General features: G+C 45.8%; 1 protein-coding gene across 2 annotated transcripts in view; it reads left to right on the top strand.

Moving 5' to 3' along the window:
* SPRYD3 (SPRY domain containing 3) overlaps positions 1-24066 on the top strand; it is a 431115-nt gene that overhangs the window by 393970 nt on the left and 13079 nt on the right. For both annotated transcript variants that reach the window (XM_086964574.1, XM_086964581.1), the window contains exon 10: positions 8481-8632. In XM_086964574.1, coding sequence (XP_086820700.1) covers positions 8481-8632 — 152 coding nt within the window. The remainder of the gene's footprint in view (positions 1-8480; positions 8633-24066) is intronic.

Below are 24066 nucleotides of genomic sequence, written 5' to 3'. Positions count from 1 at the left end.
ATGCTCTGTTTGGGTGGAGTGATCCATCATTTCAGGCTTCACAACAACCGTATCTGTTTGAGTTTGGGCTGTGGCCATCACAGCCCCACCAACCTTTTCAGGAGGTGACTTAGTTTGGGTTTCTGCTGTTATCAGAACAGCTTTGCTATTCTGTTTAGGAAGAGCTTCTGCTAAAGATGGGGCTGAGTCTTGCACAGCCCTACCAACCTTTTCAGGAAGGACATCTTGAATTGGGACTATAGCCAGGACAACCCCACTAACCTTTCCATTGGAGTTTACCATTCTAGAATGGATTTCCTGTTCAATCTCAGCCCAGGCTGAGATTTCTAAATCATTACCAAGTAGGCAGTCTACAGGCAAGTTTGATGACATTGCCACTCTCTTTGGGCCAGTGACACCTTCCCAGCTGAGACTTACTACTGCCATAGGATGATTTGTTTGGATTCCATCAATGTTTGTAACCTTGTATGTGACACCAGGTAAAAGTTGCTTAGAGGGGACTATACAGTCAGCCACCATGGTGATGCTAGCCCCTGTGTCTCTAAAGGCTTCAACTTTCAAACCATTGATGATGGGTTCTTGTCTATATTTGCTCAAGGTATTTGGGCAATCAGAGAAGTTGGCAAACCCCATGCCAGTCTCATAAACAAGATCATTGGGTGATGGGGACCTGGATAGGCCAGGGTCCACCTGGGCTCCAAAAGTAAACCCACCCAGATTCCTGGGTGTGCTCCCACTTCCTGGGGGATTACTGCTGACAGTAACAGGAGGTGCTGGAGCTGACTTTGGAGGTATGTTTTCTTTATTGCCATTCTTGGGACAACAGCTGTCTGTTTTGTAATGCCCAACCTGTTTACCGGTATGACAATAAGGCTTTTTCTCAGTTGAAGTGTCTTGGGACCCACCCCCATTCTTGGAGTTTTGGGGCCCTGGGTAAGTCTTTTCTTTACTTTTATCCCCACCCTTATCTTGAGGCTTGGTAGACTCCTTCTTCTGGTTACTGTCCTGATTCTTAGGCCTAATCCTGGTTCTGACCCATTTATCTGCCCTCTTTCCCAATTCCTGGGGAGAGGTCAAATCTGAGTCCACCAGGTGCTGGTATAAGAGCTGGTTCTGACAATTACATAGGATCTGCTCCCTCATAATCAAATTATACAATCCTGTGAAGTCATGTACTTTGCTGCCATTTAGCCAACCCTCCAGAGCATTAGTTGCACAATAAACAAAATCAGTCCAGTCCTGTGTCTGTCTCTTCTGGGTGTCTCTGAACTTCAACCTGTATTGCTCAGTGGTTAAGCCAAACCCATCTATTAGAACACTCTTCAGGACTTTGTAATTGTTGGCATCCTCATGTCTGACAGTGAGGAGCCTATCTCTCCCTTTCTCTGAAAAGGAGTACCATAAGATTGCTGCCCACTGTTCCTCAGGAACCTGCTGTACCATGCAGGCTCTCTCCAGAGCAGTCATCCATTTGTGGATGTCATCCCCTTCCTTGTAGGGGGGCACAATTTATGTTGGGTTTCTACTATCATAGGACCTGGGTTTCTCTTTAGGAATATTGCTGCAACCAGTGGAATCTAATCCACACATTTTTCTTTCTCTTGCTAAAGCAAGTTTAGCTTGAGCCAAGGCTACCTCTTCCCTCTCTATCTGGAGTTGGACAGCCCTCATCCTGGCCCTATGCTCTTTCCTCTGGGGGGAAGTCATTCCCCTTTGAGATTCTCTTGAGACACTAGAAACATGAGAGTCCCCTGATGGAGATCTCACCGTTCTGTTGCCTGGGAGAATTAAGTTATGGGATCTGGGGAGGTGCTGGTCCTCTCCATTCCCTAGTAGGTCCAAGTTGGCTTGGCTAAGCCTCCCCACTGGGACCTGGTTACCCCTCTGACTCTGAGCAGGCTCATCTACCTCTGAGCCTTCTTCCTCTTCTTCTTCTAGAGAAATCTCATTCTCAGGGGAGTACACCCCCTCTCCTGTCTCTAAGGGAGCCTGACTCACCTTATCCAAGTCATCCTTTTCCAGGATGGCTATCAGGGAAGGAATGGTAGGGCCTCTGCCCTTCTTTAGCCCCCTTGCAGTGCACAAGGCACCCAAGTCTTTGTGGCTAAGGTTGTCATATCTGGAAGTTGCCTTGGTAGGGTCACCTGTTACAGGGACAGAGCCTAAGGCTCCACCTGCATCAGACATGACTGCTAGTGAGGTGTAAGTGGTGCACTTATCTACACTAAGTGTTTTCCTACTGTACCTTCCTAGTGAGTTGTAGTCAGGGTGTGCTAATCCTTTTAATCTACAACTACTAAGTTCAGTGGAACTTAATATGCTAAGCTTTTGATTTATATGTACCTACGGTACTTGATGTGATCTTTCAATTTGATAAAAGATTGTAATGGTAAAACAGCAAGCTCAAATCCGCACCGCTGCGCACCAATGTGAGAAGTTGACCTGATATATGATGTTTCCAATTCTGGAACCACCTTGTATCAGTCCAAACAATCCCTTATGGTGTCTGGTTGTAAGTCAACCTTGTAGACAAGCTATCCTAGGGGTAGCATGGACTAAGCAGCCTTAAAGGCTTAACTTAAGAGGTCGTGTTAAGCGAGCTGTTTTACCACATGCAATCCTGTAATATCAAATGAAAGGACACCACACAAGTATATATTATAAAAATATATGTTTATTTCTAAATTAATCCCCAGTACTCTTTATGAGCAAAGGGGCACAATCGTTAAAACAAAAGCACAGTATAACCTACAAAGTTGCACAATTATGGATGAGGGCGGGTGGCCACTCAAACCATATAATAAAAAAGTGGTATAAGAGATACCAATCGAACAGTGGTTAGGCCTAGGGCCAAGGGAATCGCTGGGAGCAGTCAGGACTAGCAATGCTGAAGTCGGGAAAATCCCGCGGGATTCGGGTGCAGCACGTAAAGTGCGGCTTGCACCAATGCAAAGTCAATGGTGCGTAAAAGTTACACAAAGTTAGTTTAAGGATACTTCCGCTGAACCTAGAGGAACAAAACTTAAGACACAGACCCTAGAGGTGTGTACCAGTGTACGAACACCGGCGTTGCAATGTTACCTCACCCACAGGAAGTGGGTGCACAGGGTCGAAGTGGCGTCGGGTTTTGACACGCAGGCTCTTGGTGCTTGGAGCTGAAGATGCTGCAGGCGATGGGAAGCAGAAGTGTCCGGTGTGATCCACGGGTGGATCGAAGTCGAAAAGTATCTGAAAGCAGAGGGGACAGAGTCTGGGTCACTCAGCAGTGACCAGGGTGGAACCAGGACGGAACCAGGCAATGTCGGGCGCAATCAGATGGTTGTCGAGGAGCTTCTCTCCGCTGTCACGTGGGCTCTGGGGCATCTGCGACGTCCAGGAGCAGGTCACGATCTGTCCCACGCAGGCTCTCGCCGTCAGCTTCAAGATTGGAGCAAACAGCACTTGGCAAAAGCAATCCACGTGGAACCGGGAGATTGCTTCTCACTCAGACCAGGAGGGTCAGAGCGGGAGCTCCTTTTCACAGGAGCTGGTGCAAATCTGGAGCAACCAGAGAAGCAAGTCGGTTTAAGGTTTTCGTCGGCACAGGGGCCACAAGCCAGCTGGCAAGTGACCTGGCCAACGCGTCGAGCCAACACAAGCAGAAGGGCCCCACGCAGCACTCGTCGAATGTGGAGGGGGTAGCTTCGATGCAAGAGTAGCTCAGGGTTGGGGCTTCTCAAACCCCGGTGCACAGCTTCGAGGGTCACTCGTGGGCTGCGCAGTCAGCGTCTCGTGGCCTTTTCAAGATGGCGTGCCCCCCGCTTCCGGTCGCCTCCACGGGTCTCCGCTCTGTAGGGACTGTGGATCGGGCTGGAGGAAGGCAGGCAAGCTTGATCTCGTCGATCTCTGTCGCTCGAGTTCCGGCGGGAACTGCAACAAAGCAAGGGTGCTGAATGGTGCCTGTTTGCACAGGGTGGTCACTCCTTGACCACAAGGGAGATTCTTCAGTCTTCTACGTTGAGTAGGATGTCGAAGGGTCCAGAGTTTCGTTTCTTATGTTTCTTCAGGATAATCTGAGTTGCATTGGCACTGCTCCCACTCTTATTCGAATCTGGTGGGCTGGATTACCTGCTACGTCCCCTCCTATGGGTGGGACCCAGGAAGGGGGTGGATACACCCCTTTCCTTTGATCCAGGCCGCGCTGGGACTGGGGCTGGTGCCCCAGAACCTGTTTGGCCGGATTATGTAAGGGGCAGCCTTGTGATCCCCAGGCAGTGTCTGGCTTCTTTGAAACCTCCCTGCTACAATCCACTATCTCCTGTCTGGGGTGGTGTAACACCGCCCTGCGACAGGAAACCCTTTGTCCAGGCCACCATCTGCTAGGTTTCGGTCAGCAGCAGGAGGCCAGACCCGGGTCTGTGGCAGTCATCCATTTTGTGGATCTGAGGCTCTTTTAAAATCAACCGCGTTTCAGTAAAGTAACATGTCTTCTCCCTCTAGAAGGTTGGAATGCTACCCCCGTCGCCAGAACTGGCGAGGGGGTAGTATTCCAATTCGTATGGCACCTTACACGACATGTTTTGATAAAGCCAAACCAAAGTTGCTATATAACCGCGAAGATTATAAGGCACTTAATAGTATATGGTATGGCATTATCCCGGATCAGCTTAGGGAGTTGTTCCCGACAGCTGCAGACAGGCTCAGCTCATGCCAGAGCTCCATCTCACATTAAACCACGCACTCTGCCTCCAGGATTGATAAGGCCTGGTTTATATGTGTCCAGATATAGGTTTAGATATAGGTATACTATATCTAAGCAAGGGGTGATTACACCCACTTGCCCCAGCTGAGTGATCAGCCAGTTGTGTCAATTTAAGAACCAGCCAGGGGTGGCAAAAGCTATGCTTCAGCCCCTGGTAGGCCTTGGTGGCACCTATGCCCTGAGCACCTATAGTGCATGGTACAGGGGCTGACAAGGAGTCCATTTCCAATTGTGGTATGTACCTACAGCACATGTATTATGAATTTAGAGAGGGAACAGCAGGCTGGGGGTCTGATTAGCAGGCCCACAGCCTCAGTAAGTCGAAAACCAGTGAAGCAAAAAGCAAAAATTGGGGTTACCATAGGATAGCAGACCCTACTCTCCTACAGAGAGAGAGGGAGGGAGAGAGAGGGAGGGAGAGAGAGAGAGAGAGAGAGGGAGAGATAGGGAGATGGAGAGAGGGAGGGAGAGATAGAGAGAGAGGGGGAGACAGAGATAAAGAGGGAGAGGGAGAGAGAGAGAGAGAGAAAGAAAGAAAGATGTGTGTATGCCTGGTCTGGTGGCTCAGTGGAGGAAGGCATCTTCTGCAGGGGCCTGTGTTTAACCTCATGGTTACAGTTTATGTTCTAGCCCTGCCCCTTCCCCACTGACCCTGCCCCCACCGGTGCGGCCCTCGGCCACAAACCACACTGTCTACGCTGCCTTACTGTGTCCCAAAATGATGCATCTCCAAAAAGTGTGTCACCAACATGAAAAGTTTGGAAAGCTGTGGTCTACACCTCTGGAGCTGCCTGAGTCTTCGGAGCATCTCCCAGGCTGTAAACTGCCTGACCCAATATTTAGTCGCCAGGTCAAGTGAATTTTGCCATCATTTCCTAGCGGATCCCGAATGGTAACTGAACTCAGAGGTGGCACAGTTTGTCTTTCAATAAAACAGCGAAAAGGAGAACTTTGTCTCGATCTTTTCGTCACCACAGAGATCATGCAGTAACAAAGCTTTTGTGCGATGGGGAATTCTGCCTCAGAGAGGCCTTTCGGTTGAACTGGAGCTCAGGGCTGATCAACACCTTTCTGTTTCTACCCTACCTGCCCAACATTCTGAAGATCAGAAATGACCAACCCCAAGATATCCTAGTGGCTCTGGGCTTAGCCAGGAGAATGTGCTAGCCAGAACGTCTGCCTAGGTCTTCTGATTTTGCTCCCTCTTCGGGAAACCTACTATCACAGCCCCAGGTCAGGGTCCTGCATTCAAGACTGCACAACTTTAACCTCCATGCTTGGAAATTGAATATTGATAGTTGATGGCCTGCGGTATCCCCCTAAAAGTGGTAAATGTGATTTTGGCAGACAACCGTCTCTCTACCAAGACCATCTGTGCAGGATGTTGGATATGGTTGTTGATTGGTGGTCTTCCTGGCATATCCAACAGTTAAAGTCTCAATTGTCAGATGTTCTCATTCTACGATTTCCTGATCAGTCATCTCTGTTTTAATCACCTGTTGTGATGCTTTTCTTCTAAAGGGATGACCCATTTGTACCCGCCAAAACCCTTTATTGCCCCAGTGGGATCTCAGTATGATTCTCACATTCTTGATGTACACTCTACTTGACCAATGCACAGGTGTTCTCAATGGTTGCTCTCATTAAAAACAGTGTTTGTCATTTTGATCTTGTCTGCTGGTTGTGTGTGCAAGCTGCAAGCACTTTGTTCATCAACCATACACCTCCTTATTTCTAAACAGGTTAGTGCTAATGATCAAGGTGGCGCTCCTCCCTAATGTTGGAACACTTTTGCACATTAGGCAGTCTGTCATCCAACTGACATTCCTCTGAAAAGTCAGTGGGCTTATTCTACCAGTGCCAAAGCTTCTACCAGTGCGTTGGCATTCTAAGTGCTCATTTTGGATATCCGCCAGGCTTCCAAGTGTTACAGGGAAAATGGTCCCAGTATGTACAATTCTTGAAGAACAGATCGTTTTTTATGCTTCTTATTGACTGAAAACAATTTTACAACTGGTAAGTGAGAGATGTTATTTAATCACATACTCATTACAACATATGTATGACAAAAATCTTCATACAATATGAACAATGTGCCCGGAAAGGGGGTGAGGTAGATACATGATTTTGTGAGGATTGGGGTTGAGTGAAAAGTTTCAAAGGTTCTGTGTGGTCACAAAATGCAAAGTTGACATCACAAGTGCATGTTATTAAGCCACATGTTCATCATTTATGAACCTAGCCCATATATTGAAACACAGTTATAATAATCTGTTGTTCATGGATAGGTATTGAAGCAGAAAGTCGACTTTTCGACCCCCAATGTGTGTAGGTTGAGCTCCACCTTACTGTGGGGTCTTCCTCAGGACTGGGATGTGTAGGGGGGGGTTTCGAGGGGCATCAGTAAGCCGCCACACATGTGGCGCTGAATCAAGGAGAAACTAGGTGGGCCAAGTAGGCTCTTCATAAAAGAGAGCGGGATAATACCTCGCTGTAGATATGTACATTAATCGTACTGTGGGGATGGGATCGGGCCTCGATAATGTGACAACTTCAATTTTTGAAACAAGGGGGACAACTTGTGCCTTAATCGCGGGGGAGAAAAAGTGTCCAGCCTCTGGATTCTATCAAGGCGAGTCAAGTCTTCCAAGTTGGCGTTGGTTCACACTTTCATTTAACGCATGCTGCCTGTATAGTCTGGTCTGGCAGGAGGGGCACTTTGCCCATTCAGTCACGCCGGATTTCCTGTCCGAACCATTTCACACACCCACCACCTGGGGAGGTACTGCTTTGGTTTCTATTCACTAGGTGAGCAATTTGCTGTTAGAAGTAATCATCAGAAGAACAAGTTCCTAACATTCTGTAATGCTGTTTCTGGTGAATACTCGTATCCAAACGCATACCTCAGCAACCCACCTCCTCCCCATTATGTGGATTTTACTTCTTTGATACATACTAAAAAGATTACTGATTGAGATCTGCCTACTTGCACAATCGAATTACTAAGTGCTCTGTGTCCAATAGCGTGGACACACACATCAGAAAGAAACTAACAATATGCAGAGGTGGCTGATAGTAAAGCCTCCATGTCACTTCCAGTACTATGTGGGACGGATCCGACACATAGCTGCATGATATCACTCTCCGATGTGTGAGGAAATTGCTGATAAAAATCTGAGTCCTGGTGGTATTCTCAAGAGAAAGGAATCTGTGTTAAGAGTATTCACCAGAGTGTTACCGAAGGCAAGTAACTTGTTTGTGTTAAAATAGATGTGTAGCTGATTTACATAGTACTCTCTATGATACCAGATTGTCTCATGGCCCCAGAGGCTGAGCTTTAATCTCATCCATTGATCAGCAAAGAAAAACAAACTTGTGAATGGGTGAAGTTTTGGATATTCTCAGACCATTTAAAAAAAAAAAGTGTTATATAATGAAAATACCCAGCGTGATGCAGAAATATTCAAAGCTTATGAATCTGTGTTTCTGCTGATGAGTGAAAGAACAGTAGCAATAAGATCAAGATAGTGAGATTAATAGAATATACCCTCACTGTTGTCGCTGATATTCTTCTTTTACTTTTGCCTCCCTATCATCCCTTAGATATGTAGGTTGCTTTCTTTGACTTCACACTGACTGGAGCACTCTATAATTTTTCGGTGCATGTAAAGCATCAACATTATCTATATAGGGCTTTCTTTGGCAAGAGCACACATTTTGTGTACTTATCTTTCAAAAGGGGACAGTGATGACAGCTGTGACACAATGGACATAAAGCCTAAAGTCAGAGGAGTCCGCAATGTTATGTATCTCCACCAGGAGCAAGAAGAGGAGGAAGAGGAAGAAGATGGGGAAGAGTTGGACCAAGAACATGAGGGAAAGAAAGTTGTGGTGAGTAGTGAGAACAACATTCTCTTGCCCTCTCTAGCTCCTCCTGTGTTGAGGCGACATCCGGGTCTGTCAGTGTTACTAGCCAAATGCAGTGCTGGAAATAAGATAGTGAGACTTAAAACTATGACATTGACGTCTGTGTTTTTTTTAAAATCATTTTTATAATGGAGAGCTGTTTGCAGGTAAAACATGTGAAAGCCACCTAGATTTTATCAGGGTTAACATAAAAAATAAGAACAGAAAATAACTTGCTGCTCATCTCACTTGAACTCTGCATTATGGTTGGTAACTCAGTCTAGGACAGAGGATATCCATTGGAAATTTCGAGGCTTTAGCATCTCTGCTCCATTGTATGACAGGAAGGATGGATGTGTTAAGTACTCTCACCAGTTCCATTGTTGGGAGTAGAGAGACCCTACCCTGCATCATACACATACAATGGTTGTGACTTTTAACAATTAAAATGATATTCATGCTTTATGTAGGCAAATATGAGTAGGGAACTGGCCAGCATCAAATCTTCTTATGTTCACATCCTTAGGCTTTTTGTCCGGGGAATGATTTAAAAAAGGAAAGAAATCCAGAGTACAGTTTTTTACATTTAAGCCGTGTTACAAGGGCAATGTAGGTTTCCGAATACCATTAAAAATGTGCATGTAGTCCTTAGTATCTGAGGTGAAACTAAAACTTAAAAATATTTGTTGGCAGGCTGAGACTGGCAAAAGTAAACCCTGAGACCATTTATGTTCTGTTAAGATTAGGGAGAGCATGGGTCACAGTGGAGGAACCTCTGCTTCTGTGCCTTCCATCACAATGTAGGTTTCTCAGCCTTTCCACCAGGTGTTGTGGGTAGCATTTGGGTGCCTTTTCATTAAAGATGTAGGGAGATGTTTTCACTTTTTACGGTTTGAATTATTTTTCTGAATCCAAGCATTTTTTTCATCAGTGAGTTGCCTTTATGGTTTCCATCTTAAGTAGAGAGCTTGCAATGATATTTTATTTATTTTTTCAAAGATGTTAAACTAAATGCCTCCATTTCAACTAAAAAAAACATCAGAAAATTGATATAACGTACGTTTTCCTTCACCATGAATTAATATACTGCACATTTCTAAAGTTCTTAATAAAGTCTCCACTGCTTTGCCACTTTGATCTAGAAAGTCATCCATGCTCTAACGCAACCTGCAGTTAACATACCCCATATACTAAGCCTTTCAACATTCAGTGTCTTGTTGGGTATTAAAGGTGTTGATAACACCTCTTGCTATCCAGCCAGCTGGATACCATTTAAGAACATATTTTATTTTAGATCTTAGACTTTGTAAGATGTTTGAATGCTAATACACAATTTGTTACATAACTTGAGTGCTTTTTTCCCCTCATATTTTGAGGTCTTGTCCTTTCAGGCTAACCCTGTCATGACTGATCTGTCTCAGAATGTCTTCACCCAAAGCGTTTGATATACTTGTATGGTTTTCGCTTTCATGCTGTAAGAGAGCATCTTTCAACTATATTGCATTTCAAATATATTTTTTTCTCTTTTGAGAGACTGGGTTTTTTTCTTGTTAAGGACTTCTCCCTGACACTTCTGACTTTTTAAAATATTTTTTTACTCCGCACACGCTTCACAAAAAAGAGCCAACCAATGTGTATGGGCTAGTGAAGGGAGCCCTACGAAGAAAAAAGGGTAAACAAATTAAGAAAGGTCACAAGATAGTAGGTGAGCGATGCAAAGAGGGAGTCGTAGAAAAAGTTTAATATAGCATGAAAAATGACTCCAAGCCAGAAGATGTTGGGTTGCTGCTAAAATGACTAAAATCAGGTAAATCATAAAGTACAGAAACAAGCTGTCTAAATTGTATAGATCCCCTTGACCACACTTTTGTAGCTTAGATACTCTGACAAACTCATCACTTTTATATATCCCCATATAGTTAAGTTTGAATTGCTCTTAAACCGTCTTGAATTAAGTCTTTCTTAAGCTAATGCTGTCTGCAGTCAGATGTTTCTTAGAGCTCCTTTCGTGATTCCAAAAACGAATAAGACTGTCTTTTTATTATCATGGCCTATGAAGATCCTTCCCTTATTGGAGACATACATTTCTGCCTAGATACTAATACAGGGTTTGGTACTTGAGTAAGAACAACAATTGGCTGCAGTGAGGAATGTAACATGTTTTTTGCTGGGATCATGATTCAGTGAGGTCTTTTCACTACTGGTAACTAGGCAAAGGAGGGAGGAATCCTTAGACATCGAAGATTTATCTGCTGGCTTGTTCTGGTGCTTCCACAGGGAACAAGTTTGCTCCTACCTTTAGCCAACGTCAAGACATTGAAGACTGAATGGGAATGTCTGAATGAAGCCTTCCACCCTTTTCGTCTTTTCTTTCCAGTTGCTGTCCTTTCTAGCAGGGCTTTTATTCTGAGACAGCTTGTCAGGTCTCTGGTATGTGAAAAAATAGTATTTCTTTTATGCCCTCACATCCAGCTTTGCTTTGCTGGCCACTGCACAGCTCCTGACTTCTATGTTTGTTCCTTCCTTTTGTGTTTCTCTTGCATCTTTTTATCAGTTGTCATGGACTCCTTTTCCATACACCTTACCCTATTTGTGAGAACCTCCATCATCTCCCCTACTGCTTTCACTGTTTCAATACTTTGAGATTTAGCTTACAAATATGTGTGCAGTGCTTATACTGAGCAGAGAATGTTCCCCATATCCATTATCTTATCCTCATTTAGGGAGTTTAGGGTGTGGCGAGTGTGCTGCAGGGGTGGGCGGCATTTCGGGCTTTTGTTTTACTTTCTTCCCTTTGTTTGCCAACACTGGTGGGTCTTAGAGAACTCTTCCTTTTGCTTCTGCTTGTCTACCATCGTAGTTCTTCACCCATTATTTGTCCAGTGCTCCAGGATTCTAGAAAGAAATATTGCATTACTTACTGGCTCCTATTTTTTTTTAATCAGATTTTATTGCTAGATCACATAGAAATCGCAGAGCTCTGTTCCCCAGAGACAACTGCCAATCATGTAAATATAATTAACGCATTGCAATCCATCATGTCTTTTACATCAAAAACTATAAAATGAATGCAATTAGCCACCCTCCCTCCGGCGATTAGGGGCTCTTATTAAACATTAATGTGTATGGTTAATAGGGCCTGTAAACTGGATGCAGTATGCAGACTGTGTGGTTCAGAACCAGATCAGGGCATGATTTATGATCTTACATTCTGTCATACATCGCAGTAGCAGCCAAACCGTCTCACCAGAATGCTTTAGACATGCAGTGTCCTCGTCAAAAATTGATTGAGCAAATCCAGTGTTTTTTCTCTCATCTCTTTGCAACTCCTGAGCCAGCCCTCACTTGTGACATCCGCTTGGCTGTTCAACGGATGGATTAACAGTGTCCATTCATTTCACTTATGCACTCTGATCATTCTTTGCAAATAGGTGTTGGAGGCCCTAAAATTAGCATTGCCAAGGACTTTCCATGATCTCCCTTCTCTCCACTAAATCCATGGCACCCCCCGAGGACTCGAAGAGAAAAAGACAGTAGCGATTGCAGGAGCTTAAGAAACCTGCAGCAATCTTAAACTTTAATTTTATAGAGATGGAATGAATCTTACAATCAATTGAATGTAGACTTATCAGTTGGATCTGGTAAAGCATGTTTCCGACTCATGCCTCTACTGATCTGATTCCCACACAAACTGAAATAAAATGTACAGATCGATAATCTGACCTCTGTTTTCCTAACTAGTATCTTCTGGCTGACTCGCTCATCTGTGGGAAATCACTTCCCTTATGATCGTAGTACAACCTATATCATAGATGGGTATTGCTGACTCCCTGATTGTGTCAGGTGCAGGAAATAAATTCAGAAGTTGGAAATCACTTTCCTAATGATCATGGTACTACCAATCTCCCTGTCGGAGAATGTGGATCACTATTTTTTGTCATCACAAATGTTTGCCTGCAAAGGGTTAGTTTAGTTATTGTACATGCAGCAAATGCTACCTATCATTCCTGCAGAATTGATTTCAGTCGCTAAGGCAAAAAGGTTTTTCTGAAAGACAAAATAATGGAATCTGAATCGCTTCTTATTGAATGAAAATATCAGAAAAGTTAATGGGGTTCTGCGTATATGGCTTATCTGATCTTAGGGCAAGTCTGACACAAAGTGGTTGTCAGTTGACATTCCTGGGCAAGGCTATATCCACAAAAACTGAAAGTATCGTTTTTTATTGCCATCTTTCCTTTGACAGTTCTTTTAAAAAAAAACTAGTGTGTCAATTTGTGGCTGTTGTACAGATGAGGATGTCCAGAGAAACAAGGAACAGTTTTACCAATCCTCTTTTCAACTAGGTAAACATAGCTATGGAAGTGCAAGACCAGCAAAGAATGTTCCTTCAGCAAATCTGCTTCTAGAATGCTGTGATGGTCTGTCTTAGTACTTTCTCCCCACATCTACCACGATGTGGAGAATGGTGAAGTTCCATCTTTATGTAACAAGTGCATCATTGTGTGGTTCCTCTTTTTGGGATACAGTAACTGTTTTTCAGTGACTACTGGAAATGCATTTTTCCCTGGGGTTTGACACTCAGATAGCCTTGTTGCCCCAGTATTGGAACTTTCATAGATTCCCATGCTTTTGTATCATTCCCCGTTCTCGGAATCTGAGTCTCTGTAACAAAAATAACATAGCAGTAGGTACAAAAGAGAAAGAAAAAGGCCTAGGCCTCATTCCCTTTTGTAGCCCATCACTCTCTTTGTGTAAAAGAGTCCAAACTTTGGCATCAGCCAATCAGAAGAGCCTCGCACCCTCCTGAAGGAGCCTCAGATTTTCTACCGCACGTTGTGCTTAGGGAGTCTCCTTTGAGCTCTGCTCAACTTTTACTCTTCATGGAGTTTCTTCAAGGTTTTTTCTTCAGATTCTTTTCAGATTCACTTCAGATTGTTAGCTAATCCTTCCAGGATGCCTGACAAGGAGAAGAAAGCCCTTTTCAAGTCATGTTCCACCTGTGGCAAGAAAAGGTTTTTCATGGAGGATAAGCATAAAGACTGCATATATTGCCTCTATCCTGATCACAAGGCTGCGGACTGTAAGATCTGTCGCACCTTTTCAACCAAGACCCTCCGGGACCGTGAGGGTAGGCTTCTGACATGGCTCCAGAAGTTGAAATCCAGGAAAGATACTGTCTCCAGTGACAGTGAGGATTCGGCATCGGCATCTTCCTCAAGAAGGTCAGTGAGAAGGGGTAGGGGTTCCCCTTCTCCTTCTGTGGAGCGTCCTTCTAAGGCCTCAAAAAAGACCCCCAATGAGTAGGAGAGCCAGGGTCCAGGCAAATCTCCTCACCGAGGTGAAAAGGAGAGGTAGGACCATCTACGCCTTCTGAAGGGTTGAAGACTGATCCGGCCTTCAAGAAGCCCTCTTCCCATTCTTCTGACAGAAGTTCCAAGTCGTCGACGAAGGAGTCGTCATTGACGGAGCCTCCGTCGACAAAGAAATTGAAATGGAAGCTGAAACTGGTTCCGTCAACGGGATTGTAGACGACTGGATCGTCAACGACCGATACAGCAGCCTCGACGAGGGACTCGTCGACGAAGGCGTCGAAGACGGCATCGTCGACAAGGGTGACAACGGCGTTGACGATGACAGTGTCGAAGACGGTGGCGACGACGATAGTGTTGTCGACGACAGCAACATGGACGACGACGGCTGGGATGTCGACAGTCTTATCGTCGACTGCATCGACGACGCCCATCTCATCGTCGAGTGTTTTTGTGTCGACGACACATACTCTATCGACGAAGCAGACGACAACTGCATTCTCAATTCCATCGTCGACGGGACCGTCTACTATTTTGTCATCGGAAAAGAGGATCACAATTTCAATGACCAGGATTACCCCGGACATGACATCTCCCAGGAGGGTAACCCCTCTTCCTCCAGCTCTACTGTTCGATGAGGATGAGTCCACAGAGTAGGATCAGGACTCATATGGCTATGCCAACAGCCCCTCTCCACTGATGGTTAAATGCCAGGAAATGGACTCGGACGGAGGATATGACCAAGAGGGGGGCTATGAATGTCATGCTGCCCAACCACATCAATACTCTGGTCAAGAGATGGTTACTGTACCATCATCTTTCCTACAGAACCTGCATATTATGCTGCAAGAATATAAGTCTATGGCTACACACTCTGCTCCAGCTCCTGTAGAGCACGGCATGCCTGTCATGGCACCAGGCCCATAGGGAGCGAAAATCTTTAGGCAATTACACGAAGGGAAGTTTAGGATACAGCAGAGGGAAAAAATAAGGGATTCTCTGCATGAGAGATAGTCATGAGAGGTCCAGTGGAAAGCAGAGAGCATAGGCCACAGCAGATGTGCCTTAGTCCTTATCTTCTTACGTTTTCTATGACAGAATTACCTGCTCCATAGGGCTAGGCTCTGATACCCCATGTCTCAGGTCTAGTTCGCGCTATATTAAACTCTAAAAAAAAATAATAATAATAAAAAAAAAATGATCTGCAAGCTTTTGTGAAAACTTGTCACTTAAGGCAGTTTCCAATGACACCTTGAATGACCAGTGCACAACCTTTCGTCAAGTCTAATGCCTTTCTTCCAGCACCTATGAATTATGGTGAGGACATGCCAATCTGCCAATCCTGGTAGTACATAATACTGTTACCTTTTACTAACCTTCATGCCAGTGATTTCTACAGGAGCAGAAGAGTTTTTCTAATCCTTCTCCACTACATCAAATGCCCAAACTTTAAGAATCCAGCCTCTATAAACCAACAAGGGGAGGGGTTGTGTAATGAGAAATAGAGAGACTGCCTTAGAATGTGGTACATCTTTGAATTTGTCGAACTCCTCTTCTCAGAACTCGTTCATGGAATTGGAAAAGGGTACTACTCTGCACCTACCATTAAGCACAATGCCATTCTATTAAGAAACATTTTCTTTTTACTATTAGCCCTTTTTCAGTATGCATTCTTTAGCATTCTCAAATTTATATACTATTCCAATAGCTAAGCATTTCAAAGGTTCTAGCTCCTCTCTCTTGTAGTGTAACTTTTCTTAAGACTCAAATTTCAATGGAAGAAGTTGTTGGAATAGATTGTCATTACCTAAAGCACAGTTCAATTAAGGCCTGTAACCAAATTCTGCATCTGTTCTTTCTGCTAACCATATAGTCCTGAAATCTCTGAAGTAAACTGTTCTCAAATTAAGAAGTATCTAAAACGTTAATCTTTAATTACGGATTTCGTGAAGGTTCTTTATCCCAGGTCCACAACTCATCTGTTCTCCCTTTCTATTCCGTTCTTCTCCCAGACTGTTGGGAAACGCATGGATAGAATCAATAGGAAAAAATTAAGAATACCCCAGGTGCATACATTAAAGGAGGTGATACAACATGCGGAATAAGGCTCCCAGAACATACCCATTCCTAAAAATCAGGGAATTATACAGAAATTCAACCGGCGAGTAGGCGCGTATTCGAGACACTGCCTTCTCAGGGATTTCAGTTGAAGTGTGCTGCGCGCATGGAGTCCTCTAGTACAGCTCGTGCTGATCTGATAGACTAGACTGTTGCTTTTAAAAAGATTACCGTACACCATACTTGAAATTCTTGACTCTGTCCTGGTTGAGGTGTCTTTGACATTTCCTTCCTGTAATTCTTCATGAGATTTTGACTGATTCTCCACTATGGGTATTTGTTCACTCTAGATATTTTAACATGTCTTGATGCTCTGTTCAAACTGGTCATGATCACAGTAATGGTGTTCCTGTCAGTCCCTATTGTGAATATTTCAGTTCTTGGATGCAAAATACAAGTACCTTGCCTTAACATTCTTTCATTGAAAATTTCTGTAAAGCATACATTGGAACATGAAACATATAAGTTAAGTTCAAATTGTGCTTTATGCTATGCTTACATTTAACAAGTGTTCACATGAAACTAATTTTTAATCGGCACAATAGGATAAAGCAGAATTTTCTGTGCGTATCAAATCTATGTAGAGAAATTTCGATCATGATAGATTAAGTCTTGCCTAGATTGTGTGTGTCTCAGTGTGTCATGACATTACAAGGTTGAGTGAGTGATAAAGAATTTTTGAAGGATACCCTAAGTGAAAAGAAGGAAAAGTTGAACTATTGTTTGAGCCTTAATGGTATACTGGGTGTTTTTTTAGAAAGACAGCCGATTACATTTCATACAATCTGAAACACTCGGAAGATTCTCAGTGTGTGATTTGCAAATGGGTCAGGTTTGTCTTTTTGTTTCTCGACATCATTTTAGCCCTTTCCCAAGATACTAGGGTCTCATTAGGACTGAAATGTACCGTGGGACCGAGGAAACATGTATAATTACAAATTGGGACATATAATGATGGCTCAAAGGGAACAATTTAATTGAGAAGAGTACATACTGACTGGGTTGTAGAATTGGTCTTGGCCAAGAATAAAAGGACCACTGGGATGGACTGTGTACGGGGATGATGGCCGGTGGCCTGCAAAAATAGCAAGCCTTTTAGGTTCTGGATAAAGGTGGTAAGACGTTTAAATGCCATAGCATTGGGGCCAGCCTACCAAATAAAAATGTTTTGTCTGCAGAGTGAAACTATCCTGATACATGATTGTAATACCTAGTTGGATGAGGCATTATGTTCATAAAGTTGGCCCTATAGATACAAAAGAAAGCATAGCTAATGAATCCAAGGACATGATCCACAAAATGAATTCATAAGCCATAGTACCAGGGGCTGTTTACTACTTGCAGTGGTGCTTGACATGCAGAATTAACTGCCCTGATATTAAGGTAAGGTTACCAAGTTGGAAGAAGCTATTTGTTTATAGAATCCGCCCTGCAGAGAAAAGGGGAAATGTCCCTAATGAATATAAAGCCCACCGCGGTAGATCGAAGTAAATTGTGAGAGGGGCTTGTAGGGCATTCTTACCCATTGTATATTTCAATATAGAGGCATCCGTCAAGGGATTAGGTGAAGAAGATTCAGACAGCCCTGTTGAAAGAAAAAAACAGCAATGGCATAGCCAATAGGTCTCGCTATTGGGACCTTATAAGTATTTAGTTATGCAGCACAATATCCTTTGGGCAACAACAGCTGTTGCATGGCTAAGCACTTATAAGGTCCCAAAGGCGAGACCTATTAGCTATGCCAATGCTTGTCAGTCCGTGTTGCTTGGCAGATGTTCCTGGTTTGGCGAACAGACAGGCTTAGGAGTTATCTTGACACTCCTCCATGGTAGGTTTAGATAGTTTGGTCTGTGGTGTTGACACTGAAATGAGATTGCAGTGTTAGCACCTGCATCTGTATAGTGCAGCCAGTGTTTTCAGAAGGGTAAGCCCATGACACAATGCCATAAATTCTGCATGGTGTCCACTCTTGCCTGTATGAACTTTCCCATTTTTTTTTTACCTGTGCCCACATATGCCCTTTACCATAATCTGTCCTACTACGCAGGTAGTGTTGGCCGAGCTGCAGTCTGTTCGCTTCCCTGCAGTGTTTATGGATAGCTACAGTCTGTCCTTTTAGGAAGCTGCTGGCTCAATATGTCTCCAACAGAAGGTTAATGTGAAGTGCCGGCTGCCCTCGTATCTCATGGCGGGTCCAAAATGCGCCTCACAGGATGGAAGGCTTCTTTTGCAGCGTGCCCTCAGTAGCAGACAGCACAGGCCCGCCTGCAGTGCAGTGTCCCCCAGCGTCATTGGTCCAGGCCGAGTCACCTTGAGATGTGACTGGCGATGCCAGACTAGGACAGAGGGTACTTGTGGCGCTGCCTTCACCCTGCCCCCCCAGCCGCGCTCGGACTGAGGTGAGCGAGCAAGGACACCTCCATTCTAATGCTCGGAGCTTTACGTGCAGGGCATGCACAGGCTGCAGACGAAACACTGTGCCTTTCATGGCGCTGAACGATAGCAGCCACTTCAATGCCGTCCCTAGTGACAAAATGGGAAAGAGACCCTTGTAACGCACAGCATATGAAACGCATTCTTCAGGGATGCACATCACGCAGCCCTCTTGCCGCCCTTTAGAGAACGCTTTCACCCCCTGAATCAAGACCCAAGATGTCCATGCACACACAGGCACTGATATCACATTTTTGCGTGATGACAGAGGTTGCGCATTGGGTGGAGGAGGTGGGTGAGCCAGCAAATTTACGGAGAAAGACTAGCCCAGGATCTGACGTGGCTCCAACGTCATAACAAGTCGAGCAGAGGGCATATTTCCATGTAAATCACGCAGCAAATAACATTGAAAAGTATGATAAGACATTCAAATACAAAAATTAAAAAAAACTTTCTTTAACACCCGGAAGCTCCCATGCCGCATACCCGGATTTGTTGGGAAAATGATGAAACCAGAAGGGGAGAAGGGTGGGGGGACTGCGAGCAGAGGAGCATGATTCACAGCGATCTAAAACATACACAAATGAAGCTGACCAGGAGGGAGGGGGAAAAGGGAGGGGGTTGTGCAAGCAGAGGGGCCTCTTTAGAGCAATAAAAACACAGATGGCAGCTGTGCACGTGCACACGCTCGCAAGCTGGAGGCCAGCAAGAGCCTCTGGTGGCACTTTTAAAAGCCACTTACTAAATGTATCGAAGAGACCGCATGCGCTGTCTCAGGCGAGACCTAAAAAAGAAATGGGGCAATCGTTGGTTTACTTATTCGGCCAGTAGCCTATCACAGGGCATATATGCTGTGGCCTAGAACAAGGATCTCTTGATCGGAGATAAGATAATCTGCCCACTGAGATGGGTGCTGTCAGGATTGAACACTAAATCCTGCTTCTGTGTTGAGATGTTCTGGCCTTTGTTTGTTATGTCATTTGTCCTATATAGGTCAGACCACAAGTACACCATATACAGAAAATCGCATTTGTTGATGCACAGTTTGTGGGATGTAAGGTGGTTTGTATATGTCCATGTATGAAGGTCTTTTTGTTTGTGATACATTGGCATGAGCGACAATTTCCACATTTAAAGTGGCCCATGATGGGATTAAAACCCCCAGGCAGACAGGATAGTGTCAGTTTACCTTGTGATCTGAGTTTGCATGAATAAGGTGACATTTCATATATCCTTCAAAGACTAGAATGCAAGTTGATAGATAAATGTGAATCACTAAGGAATGGTTCGAACACTATGGAGGAGTGGCGCAAATTAAATTGCTTGATGAACTGCCACCCTGTCTCTCCACGTGATGCATGATTTCCTGAACAGAATACTCATGCTAATATAGTAATATTAACTGACAGGACATTTTGACTAACTGTTGTCATTTATATGGGCCTTTGCAGTGTCTATGTATGTCTGTACCCATGTGTACAGGTCAGTTATTTAATTGTTTATTAACAAAGCGTCTAAGAGAGGTGTTCCCCTCAGCTCCTGGCGACCCTAAGGATGTGCCTGGCTGAGGTGGACACTCCTATTCTCCTTACTGGGGGCTCACCGCCAAGCGTTTCTGTTCCTGCCACGGGGAGGTGTGAAGCACCTCCTCCCAGAGTAGGTTTTGTTCCTGATCTCAGAGACCACAAAGGCTCTCACCCCATGAGGTCAGAAACCTGTCAGGTGGTGGCTGGCTGGCGGGGACCCAGCAAATACACTAGAAGTTGGTCGTTTTTAGGGGGCATCTCTTAGATGTTCTCTGATTGCAATTTATAAAAATCCCAACACTGGCATCAGTGTGGGTTATTATGCTGACGTTTTGTACCAAACTTCCCAGTGTTTAGTAAAGCCATCATGGAGCTGTGGAGTTCGTGATGACAAACTCCCAGCTCATATACTCAAAATGGCTTCACGACACTTCAAAGGTCTGTGAATGACACAGATGCTGTTGGGGTATATTGCGCATGCAGCTTTGGCCTCACCGGTGCTTGGGTGCACCCCGCCTTAGAGCTGTAAGGCCTGCTAGAGGGGTGACTTACCCATGCCACAGGCAGTGTTGGTGGGCATGGCACACAGGAGTGTTTGCCATGTCAACTCTTCAGTTTTGTCTGCACCAAAACACGCGACCTGCAGCGGTTGTGTGTGAGTGTTAAGGTGAGGGGTCTCTGAGGGTGGCATAAAACATGCTGCAGCCTTCAAAGGCCATCTCTGGTTACAAGGCCTTTCGTTCCATGGGTACCTTTTACAAGGGGCTTACCTGTGACCCAGAGTTGTGCCAATTATTAAAATAATTGTTCAGTTTTGGGAAAGATCACAGGTGCTGGGGCCTGGTTAGCAGGATCCCGGCACACTCCGTCAAGTTGGCATCAGGTATCTGGAAAAAAGTTAGGCAGTAACCATGCAAAAAAGTACTTTCCTACAATTGGTAATGCCCATCTGAGGTTAAGAATGCAGATTTTACGTTGGCTCTTGGGTTGAGACCAAGTGCCTGGAGTGCAACCATGACCCGAAGTCATGCTCCGACTGCCGGGCCATGAATCCAAAGTCTTTGCGGGAGCGGTCCCGAAAGCTTTTGGAGGCCCAGCAGTCTGCTCCGCGTCATTCAATGTCCCTGTTGAGCTGAAGGTCTCGGGACCAATCGAGGAGCCATCGCCCTTCATACACAGTGGAGTTATGTAGGGAGGCTGAGGCCTTGGGCTTGGAGATTCCTACGGTGACAGTCAGGACTGACCTCCTGACAGAGGTACTTCAACTGGCAACGGCCTCTTCGGAGCCCCTGCTGCCTTTTAATGAAGCCCTCACCGACTTTCTTCTGGGCACTTGGTCCAAGCACCGCACAGGGGCTCCTGTGGACAGGATGATTGCCCGACGCCACCGCCTGGCCCCGGGCGACCCACTTTTCCACTCCCAACACCCTACCCCCAAGAGCGTAGTAGTCCAAGCCTCATCTTCTAAGGGTGCTTTCCCTACTGCACACCCAGATAGGGAACCCAAGAACCTGGACCACCTTGGGAAGATGTTTTCTTCTGCCAGCTTAGTGCTGCTGTCAGTGAACACTGCATGCCTCTTGGGCTGTTATACCCATACGGTGTGGGATATGGTTGCACAAGTGCTGCCACAGTGCCCGGAGGAGGTGCAGGCCGTTCTCACCATCGCAGTGGCAGAGGGTAGAGACACAGCTAAGTTCATCATTCGGTGTGGGCTGGATACCGCCGACTCTGGGCTGAACGGTTTCTATGTCGGTTGCCTTGATACGCTATGCCTGGTTGAGGATGTCTGGTTTCTCTGGGGATGCTCAATCCACCCTTTTGGACATGCCCTTTGATGTCCGCCCCCTGTTCTGCGACAAGGCAGACTCCATTCTCGAGCGCTTCAAGGATTCTAGGGCTGCTACCTGATCCTTGGGCCTCGCAGCAACCTCTCACCCCTGCAGTCCGCAATTTGCCCCTTTCGTAGCTGTGAGATCTAGCGACGTGGGTCTGGGGGCCAGCGGGTGAGCCTGTCTAGTCTACCCATGCCTCCCTCCCCGGAGCAGCCTCCAAACCCTCCTAGTCTGACGTTTCAGGGCCCCCAGAGGCCAGTGGGCGGCAGGATTTGCCACCACCTCCTCCAAAACAAAGCATCGGACCAGTGGGTTTTGCAGATAATCCGAAGGGGCTACTCCCTTCCCTTCTAGACTACCCCTCCCTCCATGCCACCAGAACTCCATTGCATGTTGGAGGATCATTTAGACATTCTCTGCCAGGAATTTGCAGCTCTCTTGGCCCAGGGGGCTCTCAAAAGGGTCCCTGTGCCAGAAGTAGGTTGTGGTTGTTACTCTCCCTCCTTTCTGGTACCAAAGAAGGACACAAGCCTGCGTCTTATCTTATACCTCGGGCCCACAACCGCTTCCTCCCGAAGGAGAAGTTGAAAATGTTCACATTGGCTCAGGTCCTGTCTGCCCTCGATCCCAGAGACTGGATGGTAGCGTTGGACTTGCAGGACGCCTATTTCCACATCTCCGTTCTGCCAGCCCACAGGCGTTACCTAAGGTTCACGGTAGGCCACGAGCATTTTCATTTTACCGTTCTCCCTTTTGGCCTTAGCAGTACCTCTCTGGTGTTCACTGAAGTAATGGCAGTGGTCGCAGCTCATGTGCACTAATCTGGGTTTCCAGTCTTCCCCTATCTCGACTTGTTAAAGGCAAGCTCGTCCCAGGTTGTCGTGTCCCACCTCCAGACTATGGCGGACGTCCTGCACTAGCTGAGGTTCACTATCAACTTGCCTTAGTCACACCTGATTCCCTCTCAGGAGCTCCTTTTCATCTGAGCATTTCTGGATACAACGCAGTTTCGGGCTTATTCTCCGAGCAGAGATTCTAGGATATTCGGGCTAGGATACCAATGTTCTAGCCTCGATCCCGGATTTTGTGGAGAATGACCCTGAGGTTGTAGGGCCTCATGGCCTCCTGCATCCTGGTAGTGGATCATGCCAGGTGGCATATGCGGACTACTCTGTAGTGGGACCTGAAGTTCCAGTGGGTGTAGCATCGGGGGAATCTTTCCGATGTCGTTAGGATCTCGGAGGGGACTGCACGTCAATTGCAGTGGTGGCTCACGAACCAGGATTGGGTCATCAGCAGTTCCCTCTCCCTTCCCCAAACAGAGTTCACAGTAGTGACGGATGTGTCATTCTTTGGATAGGGCAGAGATCAGCGGTCTCTTGTCTCCGGCAGAGTCCGGTCTCCACATCAAACTTTTGGAGCTCTGGGCGATCGCCTTGCACTGAAGGCATTCTTTCCTTCTGTCAAAGGGAGAGTAGTGCAGGTGTTCACAGACAACACCACCCCCCTTGTGGTACTGCAACAAACAAGGCGGGTGGGGTCATTTACCTTATGTCAGCTCTTCGCCTTTGGACATGGCTGGAACATCAGGGCGTATCTGTGGTGGGTCAACACCTGGCACGTTCCCTGAACACCAGGGCGTAGAAACTCCTCTGTTGGTGCATGAAAGATGTTAAATGGCGTCTTCACTCGGAGGTGGTGCAAGGTCTCTTTTGGCAGTGTGGAGAACCTTGGTTAGATCTGTTAGTCGCCGAAGAGAACGCGCAATGTCGGCAGTTCTGCGCATTGGAGTTTCCAAGGTGTCTCTTGCTTGCCAGTGCAATTGCGGCCTCCTGTACGCCTTTCCACGTATCATTTCTACCCAGAGTGCTGAAGAAGATCAAGCGCGGCCAGGCCCAAGTCATTATTGTGGCTCCAGACTGGGCATGAAGAGTCTGGTACCCTGAGCTCTTGAGCATGGCCATCGATCCTCCGATCAGACTGCATCTTCGGGAGGATCTACTGTTGCAGCAGCAGGGGATGGTCCTTCACCCGAATCTGTCCAGCCTCCACTTCTTTGCGTTGTGATTGATCTGCGACAGTTGACAGTTTTCAACCTTCCTCCTTTTCATCCTTCCTCCCGAAGTCTGTAATGTCATCTTGGCAGCCAGGAGTCCCCCCCACTAAAACGGTATATGCCTGTAGATGGAACAAAT

The sequence above is a fragment of the Lissotriton vulgaris genome, chromosome 1_1, assembly GCF_964263255.1.
Source record: "Lissotriton vulgaris chromosome 1_1, aLisVul1.2, whole genome shotgun sequence".
NCBI lineage: Eukaryota > Metazoa > Chordata > Amphibia > Caudata > Salamandridae > Lissotriton > Lissotriton vulgaris.
This window is presented reverse-complemented; position numbering and strand designations above follow the sequence as displayed.